Source organism: Corapipo altera, unplaced genomic scaffold (genome assembly GCF_003945725.1).
Source record: "Corapipo altera isolate COAL_440 unplaced genomic scaffold, ASM394572v1 104, whole genome shotgun sequence".
Lineage (NCBI taxonomy): Eukaryota > Metazoa > Chordata > Aves > Passeriformes > Pipridae > Corapipo > Corapipo altera.
In genome coordinates, this window is record NW_020884920.1 from 6,792,650 (window position 1) to 6,803,097 (window position 10,448).

General features: G+C 48.9%; 1 protein-coding gene across 6 annotated transcripts in view; it reads right to left on the bottom strand.

The window, feature by feature from the left end:
* The window catches only part of ARHGAP17 (Rho GTPase activating protein 17), a 42,719-nt gene extending 32,518 nt beyond the window's left edge, over positions 1–10,201 (bottom strand). For 4 of the 6 annotated variants that reach the window (XM_027656470.1, XM_027656466.1, XM_027656469.1 and 1 more), the window contains exon 1: positions 10,099–10,201. In XM_027656470.1, coding sequence (XP_027512271.1) covers positions 10,099–10,151 — 53 coding nt within the window. In that variant the 5' untranslated portion in view covers positions 10,152–10,201. Of the gene's footprint in view, positions 1–8,910; positions 8,944–10,098 lie in introns of those variants that run through there. The other 2 variants (XM_027656471.1, XM_027656472.1) reach the window with 1 other exon arrangement.
* Positions 10,202–10,448: the final 247 nt, after the last annotated feature.

Below are 10,448 nucleotides of genomic sequence, written 5' to 3' on the forward strand. Positions count from 1 at the left end.
AAGGTAATGCTGCTTTTATTTAATGTACTGCCCAGCCAGGTCTCTTAAATTTGGGGATTCACAAAACTGGCAAGAGAAAGCCTTGGAAAAGGAACTAAACTGAATCAGCACAAGAAGTAAAACAAGGAAACGCAGAAAAGGCAGAACAGTGAAGCAGGAATAGAAAGTGAGGCTGCAAAAACGAGTTGGAAGCTTTGAAACAACAGAAAAAAGACTACAAGGGAATTCAGGGACCTGAAGTTACATAAAATCAACTCCTAGGCTAGTGACAAACCAGGGATTATTCCCTATGCCCACGATTTCACAACAGAGCCTCTGCACTGATTTCCTGAGCGTGGCCACGATTAACAATTAATGGCTGAGCCCCTGATTACGTTTCACCCACAGGAAGGCGAGTGTGTGACCGAGCCCGGCATCCCCCGACTCAGCCCTTCCCGGGATCCCGGCCTGCCCTCAGCCGCCTGTGTTTGTGTTGCTTAGACACAGCAAACACAGGAGCACCGAACGTGTCCAACACGCAGACTGTGCCATTCCCACCCTGCCACGAGGCTCCTGCAGCTCAGCACCAAACTGAAAGTTAACTCAGCCCCTGGACTGCACTAATCGACGTTTATTACCCTGCACTTCAACACACGCTCGGACCTGCTGGTACAAAACCAGGATTACTTTATCCTGCTGTTCCACTCGTACAAAAACCACCAGCTCAGAACACTTAATCTGTGTGTTAAATCCCCTTGCAGCAGGGCAGCCCAGCTGAATGCTCGGCCCAAACACAAGCTGCAAGTTCAGCTCACACACTGATTTTTCCGTGTGAGAACACCACCTTTCGAGCTCCATTTCCTACAGAAAACGTAACTTTTAACCAGGGGATTGACATTCCCTAACAACTGCTTTTTAATTAAATTATAGATGCCAAAAGTCTGAATTTGAATAACTGCTGTACTTTCCACAGCCATGTCCCAGCTGTGACTTTGAAACCTGCCCACGGGACAATTTATCTTCTAAGAAAGGGCTGATCTTTGAACTTCATTTTCCTGTCACTGGCTGAAGTAGCTTTTTGTAGCCTTAACACTGTGTCACCCAGGATGTGTGTACCTGTGTGTACAACAGAATTAACAGCTCCCAGCACTGCCCTGCCTTGTCTGTGCCACACTCAGCTGTACAAGTTACCACTCTTCCTTTTATTAATTTTAATTTTCATATGGAAATGTCATTGGGACCTTGAGAAACAGCCAGTGAGGTTATGCATACAAAAATCTCAGTGCAGCTATCTCGAGCACAGGACAACTTGCAAGACAGAAGGAAAAAACTCCTTTCTTGCTCCTTCTCACTCTCAGTGCCTGCAGACCCCTTGGCCCTTTGATTCACTCCGCTGCAGTCACTCCAGGATGTTCCTGTCACACTGCAATGCAATTAACTTCACCAGAAAACAATCCCTGTCAGGGAAAAAAGGCTCCACCTCACTGAGAGAAGCATTTGTGACCTCACCCAGCTGGCCCAGGACTGTGGAGTCGTTTCCTGGTGAGAGGCAGCACTGGCTAAGCAGAAGACACAGGATTAACTCTGCTATCCTATGGATCAGCCATGGAACAGTGACTGCAAACACAAAGTTTTTAGGGCTATTTGGTGTCTAAGGAATAAATTTAAACAAAAATCACAGAACCCCAGAACGGTTTGGGTTGGAAGGAACCTTAAGCTCATCCAGTTCCACCCCCTGCCATGGGCAGGGACACCTCCCACCAGCCCAGGTTGCTCCAAGCCCCGTCCAACCTGGCCTTGGACACTTGCAGGGATGGGGCAGCCACAGCTTCTCTGGGCAACCTGTGCCAGGGCCTCCCCACCCTCCCAGGGGAGAATTTCTTCTGTAAATCCAACCTAAATTTCCCCTCTTTCAGCTAGAACCCATTACTCCTTGTCCTGTCTCTGCAGTTCCTGATGAAATACCTAATTAAAATGATCTAATTCAGCCAATAAAGCAACTCTACAGCCAAAAGCGATACCCCAAAGTTCCCTATTTTTCCTTGTCCAGACACCCAGTGCTGCTTGAGGCACGACAGTGTTAGCAAAGATCCAATTAAGCCTTCAAGACTGGTACCTATAACAATCCAACAGCCCCAAAAACCAAGGGAATCGAGCAGAGTGATGTGTTAAAATCCCTCCCTTTGTCACCACCAACTGCTGCGAAGGCACTCGGTTCTGAATGACTGAAATCAGACTTCCTTCCTCAGTTTAATTGGTGTTTAATTGAACTCCCACAGGTTTCAGGTCAGAGCTGTGCCATGGCCAACTGCTGCCTTAGGTCAGGCTCAAGGCCACAAGATGTTTTAAAGCTTTAAAATGCTAAATAATGAAGCTATTCCATTTAAATTATAACGCCTTTCTTTTTGGAAACTGTGCACAATATTAGAAAACATATCTAACACACTAAGACACTTGTTATTTAATCCCATCCTAAAAAGATCCTGTTCTTTGGCATTTCATCTATGCTAATTTAATGATCTCTGAAAAGCAGCTCTGGCCACAGATCCATTATCATTACCTAAAAATACCATGCAAGTGTCTAAGAAATACATTTGCTTCCATCAATTCCAAGTGTATCCCATTACAGCATCAGGCTGAAACAGCCTGTTACATCACTTCTGGCTATTTTAGCTGATCAAATCATTACTATTTTGAGATTTTGACTGTGGGCATAACCTGACATTAAAATTATTTGTTCTGAAGATCCACCATCAGATCAAGTTAGAGTCAAGGAATCACAGCTTCATTCCCAGAGATGAGGATTATTTTGATTACATGAATAAGTATCAGGAGGAAAAAAGGCACCTCCTGAGCCTTCAGCTGAGCAGCTGCCACTAAAGCACATTCAGGTGTATTTTTACCTCCCCTATCCTGCTGTTATGTCAGACACCAAAACCTCCACATTGCACACACCTAACCCCCCTGGACAATATCCCTTCCTACCCTTCCAGCTCCCTGTGCTTCCCTGGGTGCTACCCCCTGGCAGTGCCCAGGAATGGTGACTCTGGCTCTGGTTACGTGCTGTGCCACAGGCTCAGCGTGCCAGGGGTGGCACAACCCTTCCTGCTGCCCTGGACCCTCAACACCTCCCCAAACCCCCTGAGAAACACCTGCACAGGAGAGTGACACTTCATCCAAGGTAAGATGGTGCTTTCCTGAGACAGACTCTCCCTTTATCCTTGTCATGCTGTCCTGACCCCCCAGCAAAACAGGAAGGCCAAGCTGATCCAGGCAGAGCAGATCCCACAGTGTCTGTGTGGGAATATTTTATCAGCCCTCTCATCTGCTTCATCGAGCAGCAGCAGAGCCAAAGGAGAAGAGGACACATAAGCAAATGGACGATTAATATTTCCCAAATCTCTGAGTTTGGAATCTTTTAATTTCTTTCTCTGCCACAAAAATCTCAGCTATTTTACCCACTGCCCACTCAGCACTTGACACATTAAGTCGGACACAAAGTTATTATGTAACTTTTTTCTTCTGACCAACAGGCTTTAGCTGGTTCCCTGGAATTCACACCACTTTATTAAGGTATCCTCAAGCCAACAGAACTTAGTTTGTTGTTTAGTCTTCTCTGAAGAGAAGGCTCTGGAGGGATCCCTTCCAGTACCTGAAGGGGCCAATAAGAAACACGGAGAGGGACTTTGGACAAGGGCCTGGAGGGACAGGACAAGGGGGAATGGCTTCCCACTGCCAGAGGGCAGGGTTAGATGGGATATTGGGAAGCCCTGGTGCTCTCAGCAGCCACCCCTGGCTCAGAGCTGGGTCTGTGAGGACACAGGTGGGAAATGCCACCCACGGGACACCTGAGCCCCACACCCTGCCCACGTCACCGCTCCTGGACACAGGCACGGCAGAGGCAGCCCAGGAAAGGCATTCCCAGGTTTTCATGTGGTCTGGAAGCGGATCACAAGCGAGGAGGCTTTTAAACTGAGGGCTGAGCAAACCCTTACTCATTGATTTAAAACCTGTTGCTGCCCTTGTAAGGCTACGAGTTCTGCAGAGAAAAGAGTTTCTTAAAACCACAGCGTAATTTCTCAAGTTTCCAATCTTCAGGATTCTTAATGACCCGGACTTTAAACACGAGATCATCTTGGTCCCTGAGGAATTAGGAGATCCTGATGAACTGATTGCCTTCACAAAACTTAGAGGGAACATCAAAATTAGGCCAGAACACAGTGCTTTGTTTTCTGTTCACAGCCAGAACCTCTCACCTACCAGGGGTTCCAGCACAGCAATGCAGCTGCTCGGCAGGAGCAGCAGCTCAGACTCATGGGTCTACCCAGCTCCCAACCCTCCACCAACACAGAACCACTGAGGAAAGTCACCCCAAAGTCCTCACCTTAGGCAAATTCAGGTGATTTTTCCTTTGGCTTCAGCAATCTGCTTTGAAAGGGACATTAATCAATGAGATTAACAGACACCCCCAAAAAATTTGATCTAGACCATAGCCTGGGTCCAATCTGTATCTATACATTTATATTTATGGTATTATTTATGTAATCTGTGATTTATATTGTTTGTGACTGCGATAATAAAGTTCCAAACATCCCAGCCAGTGCCAAGTTTCCCCACCAGCAGCAGCCCCAAACTGAACACATAATAGCTGCATGTTTTTCTGTAACTGGCAGTTTGTCCTGGTAGAAAAACCCAATTCCTGAGCTGCACAACCCATTACATTGTGTCAGGGCTCCCCAAGGGGTGCAGGAACAGATAAATGCACTGATACCGAGAGACTTTGTTGACCCTGCCAAGGCTGAGCTGTGTTGATGGGGTGGCTGAGCCCTGTCCTTGCTCCCTCTGGGATGGAACCCCCACTTTGCCAAGTTTTGTGCCTCTGCAGAGCCCACAGTACCCTGGCAGTGCCCGGGGGCACCAGCCTTTTGCAGCTGGGTGTCCAACAGCCAAACCCCCCAGATGTCTCTTCAGACAGTGATTCCTGGGCTGTCATCCCAGTGCTCTGGCACTCACACACCCTCCATTCCCCTCAGAGCCCGACCTGCAGCCCCAAATCCTGCCCTGCTCAGGAACACACCTCCCCGAATTCAATCCACTGGGCACTTTAAGCCCATCACTGGATTCAGCTGCCAACCACAGAGATCTCATGCAATTTTCTAATTAAGGAGACCTGGAACTTCATTTGGAGATAAACAGGAAATGCTTAAGATAACGATTATAAACACTGAAACGAGATTTTTCTCTTCATGACACTCAGATGGAGACAAATGCCAACCTAAAGCCCAAGCACAAAGAAGACTCTGCCCTGGCCATAAATATTTCATATTTCAGTGCTGTTTACCACTTTTTTTTCAAATATCTTTGCCAAAGACAACAAGCACTGCAAATAAATAACACTTAGCAAATTTAACTTCTTTTAAAGGATGTTTGGGTGAGCCAGAAATTTTCAAACACTGGGGTCATGCTCCTTCTTTTTTTTCTCCACACAAGAACTAGAAAAACATTAAAGAAGAATTTCTTTGATATTAAATGGCACTGTAGGGTTAATGTTATATTGATGGAAGTATTTTGGACTTAATAGGGACGAGTGCACTCTTGTTTCATCACTGGATGCTTTAAAAAAGCTAGTTTCAAAGTACTAACAACAAAAAATGAAGAAGTAGAAGAACTTCCTCAAGTAATAATTCACAGAATGCTTCTGAGAAAGACCAGAATCAGTGGATAATGCTTCAGCAGGAAAAAAAAAAAAAAAAAGGAATAACTTGGACCATTCCCCTTTTCCATGAAGTATTACTAGAAGTTATTGCTTTCCAGCAGGTTTTCCCTGTACAGATAAACGGAGGCAGCTCCTCCTGTACAACAATCCAGTAACAGGCATTTTAACATAACTCACTTTAATGTAATAATTATGTTACAGCCACTCCAATTCCAGCTCAAGACTTACACATTGCCAAGTGGCTTGAAGAAACACTAAATATAGTTCAGCACAGAAACTTTCATGCAGGACATGAGCTATTAAAAGCCATGTTCCAAACCCCGTGTGAGTCACAGCAATGCCATGAGTACAGGCCCTGGAAAAACCTATTTGTACACGAGGAGTTGCATTTGGACAGTGGGAAAAGAGCACAGAAGTGATGGTAGGTCATCTTCTTGCATAAAAGCAGAGCTTTCTGAGGCAGTTTGTGGTCTCTTCCAGATTTCTAATTAGTCAGAGCTGTCTGTCCCTGGTTTAAATTACTGCAAGAGCCTCGGGGCAGATCGAGTATCTCTCCCAGTAAAGGCAGTAAGAATATCCACCTGTCTGATCTTGGGTGACTTCACCAGACCTAAGCCTCCCACACCACTTGTCTGGAATCATTTTAATCTGAATGGTACGCTGGTGACTGCACATAAAAGATGGAAAAAGAACCTGATGGCAACAAGAGCAGCAGCTGGTCCCCAGGGGCCGGGCAGCCCAACTGGTGTGAGACTGTCACAGCCTGCAATGCCATTAATTACAGCCCGAGTTCTGTGAGCAAACAGCACGATCCAGACCCTCCGTGGGCTCATTCCTCATGGAAATTACTCTGCTATGTACTCCAAATGCTTATTAGTGTATCAGTGCAAAGCTTTGATGACAATAGCTCTGAAGGTTTATTTTCATTAGGGATGACTGCAGCTTAAAGGAGAATATTCCCGAGCTTCTAATCAAATCTGTCTCCTTTGTAATTTATAAAAGGGTATGAAAACTAAGACAAGCACTCATAGATATCTGAAGAATTACCTTGCTGACATCATACATCACATAATTACTTTAATTTCTGAGCCTAACACTCAGCTGCTCTGCTGGAGTGAGGATCTGCTCCGGAAGCGTCCCAAGGACAGGTACAAAGGTACAAACAGCAGGGGAACCTCCCCTCCCCAGATCTGTGAGACAGCACGGACTGAAACACAGCCCACAGCTCCATTTCACAGGGCCCTGTGCCCAGGCCAAGCACACACACAACTGTTCTCAGGGGATGTGAGCCATGGTCTTCAGGAGAGAGGAAGGTTTAGAGGAATTAGTACATAAATCCCATTAAAAGCGATCCCAGCACGTGGCCTCTAAGGAATCACAGACCACCTGAAATTCATCAAATTCAGAATTAAGGTTATTCCTTTCTTCTCCACTCCCTCCCCAATTTAGTTTTGCAGCCCATCTAAAACTTGCAAGCTGTTTCCAGCTGGATTTGGGATGTAGCTCAAGACAAAGCCAGCTCTGAGCTGGCTCCTCTGGGTGATCAGCTGTGTGCCTGTCGTGGGCAAGGTGCCACTTTATTCCCATGCATTAATTCAGCTCGTGTGGAACTAATGATTTCCTGGCAAGCCCTGCCTCTGCTCACCTGCATGCTCAGCCCTGCTTTTTGGGAATTATCCTGGCTGGATTCGAGAGCCTTCACAATAGCATGAGCACCAACACATCCCAAGACTCACTCACTGCTCCAGCTAAGGCTGCCCTGAGAAAATTGTGATGCCACCTCCAGTGACAGGTTCTGTCTCAGTCACCTGGCCCACACTCTGACAGTGACTGATATTTTACTTTTCAGGTTTCCCGGAGCTCGAGCTGTTCCCCTCAGCAGCACTGACAACAAATCTGGCAGATATATAAAATATAAAGTCCTCAACAGCAGACTGAACACTTGTCTTAAGGCAGCCAACCACATCCACGAGACAATTGCAGCAAAATATTTAACACATCTATTAATTATTGTGGAATCCTGTTCCACTCAGCTAATCCCCTCTTTAATTAGTTTCCTACATGTATTTCACAACTCCCTATAATCCTATCCATGGACTCACAGGCTTCCCATAAATGCCATTCCTTGGCTTTGATGGAGCTCTTGCCCATCTTTTCTTATTTTCCACACTAAAGTGTTACTTCCCTGATCCCAAATCACACATGTGGGATCCAAGGCCAAGGATGCCAACCTTGGAAGCGGGCTGGGAGAAGGGCAGTGTCATTCCCACCTTCACCCCTGAACTATTTCAAACAGCCCTTCATTGAAGAGCACAAACCCAGGCAGAGCCGCATCCCTGAGGCACGGCCGAGCTCTGCTGACCTCCTGGGGAAGTGTCTGCTCTCCACACACCCAGTGATGAGGGAAAAAACCCTGAATGGGGGAAAAGCAAAGCAGGAGGAGACACCCCTTCCAAACACACCACCAGGAAACACGACAGCCAGCTAGAGGTGACACCCAGGGGGACGTCCCAGGGAGGGTAAGTGGGAAGGGGCAGCTCCTCCAACATCCCTGAGCACCCCAAGTGAGGGGGGATGTGACCCCTCAGCACAGATCCCAAACTGCTCCTCTTGTGGAGCAGCTTATTCCTCTACAGGACCCCCCAAGGGCGTCCAGGCTCTTGAAACACTGAGCCATCACCTCCTCAAGCAGTTCCAGAACTAGCGGGTCCCTCTCTGCAGGGCCTGTCTCCTCATCCTGCCCCAGCATAAAAAGCTAATAAATGAGTTAACCAACTCAATACAACATATAAAACTGCCTGCAAGATCCCACTGAATGCCTTCCAAGAGCCCTGCAGTACTTCTCAAACCACATTTGAAAGCCTCAGCCCTGATATTTGCAAGTGAAACCAGTTAAAATTTGCCCCCACTACACGGTTTTACAAGGACCCTGATGAGTACAGGAATGCTTGGCTAGTACAAGAAATGTAAGGAGCTGAGTAATATGAAATATTTGCAATTAATATCAAGCTTACAAAAACACATGACTCGGCATCATTTTAAAAAGTTCAAAATGAAAAACAATGACAGCACTGTCCGTGTTTTAATGAAACCAGGAACCCCCCACCCCACATGCTCAGACTGCCAGGGCACCCCAGACTCCCTGGCACAGCTGTGTGAGCAAGAACCTGCCCAGACACCACACCCCGAGCACCCCACGGTGCCACTGCCCTCACCTGCCCACGGCCAAAGGTCAGTGCCAACCTCCCCACACACCCTGCTCCAAACACTGCTCCACAGCTCAGCTGCATTTTCCCCTGGGAGCAGAAAGCACCCCGAGCTGTTTATCCTACTCAGTACAACCCAGATTACTCGAAATTCCACTTGGGATTTGGAGCTGAGGGGCTGACACATGCAAACGGGGAATGCCAGTAAATCCCTCCAACAACGTAAAAAAATCCATTAGTTGATATGGAATGAGAGGATGGAGGTTGGGTGGGAAGTTGTTCCCTTTTCCTAGCAAAACAAACCTATTAAAAATTTACTCCTTGGGCTTTATTAGCTGACACACCTGCCCTGGTTTGCGAGGGCCCCGAGGAAAACAAACACCCTGCTAAGGGAGTTACTGGAGAGGATGCCACCAAAATACACTCAGATAATAAATGAATTTATACTCTCAGTATCAGCACAGGCTTTCAGTTTACACTTTCAGTATAGATGCAAACTTTCAGATTAAATCTCTACTAAAAGCAGAGAAGAGTTTCTGGGGGAAAATACTGACTTCTACTAGAAACCCAGTGCAGTGATATCTGCACGTTCAGCTCACGTGTCTGGGCACAGATTTATTTCCACAGACCCAGGTCCTTCCCAGACTCCAACAGCTGGAAATTGGTGACAACTGTACCTACAGGGCTCCTGTTACTTTTGTTAAAATTAAGTCCCGGGGGAGGCACTCCCCAGGAAGCATTTCTTTAATGTGAGAAAGAGCGAGAAACAGACCGAATACCTCAATGTTAACGCGGAGAGAAAGGAAACGAAACTCGCCAAAACCCAGACAGGAAGAGCCCGATGCAAATGGGCCTGCGGGGCTCGGCGGGGGGCTCGGGGACCCCCAGGGCTCTACCGAACCCGCCGAGAGAGCCAGGTCCGGTGTGACCGGGGGCAGGGCAGGGGGAGCGCCCGGGGCCGGCGGGGACCGACCGACCGACCCACGGCGACCGACGGACCGACCCACGGCGACCGACGGACCGACCCACGGCGACCGACGGACCGACCCACGGCGACCGACGCACCCACCGCCCAGGGCAGCGCGTCCCGTCGCTGCTTCAGCCCCGAGTGGCCGCAGCCGCCCCCTCCCGCTCGCCCCGAGCCCACAGCGGCTGTTCCCCGCGCGGAGCCCCCGCCGCGCCCGGCCCGGCCCGCACCTGCCCACGGTCTGGTTGGCGAGCTGCTTCATGCGGTTGAACTGTTTCTTCATGGCGGCGGCCGCTGCCGGGGCTCCCCCGGCGCCGCTGCTCCCCCCGGGCTGCCCCGGCCCCGCCGCTCCCGCCGCCGCCCCAGCGCCGCCCGCCCGGCCCGGCCCCGCCCCTTCCGGCCCCGCCCGCCGCGCGTCACCGGCCCCGCCCACAGACCGGATGTCCCGCCCACGGACCGGATGTGGCAGCTCCTCTCCGCCACGGCGGTGCCTCCGGCGCTCTCTCGGGAGCCTCGGGCGCTGCTGCTCTCTGCGGGGCGGCCGAATCGGGCTCTCTGCTCGGAGTACCCGTCCCGGGAC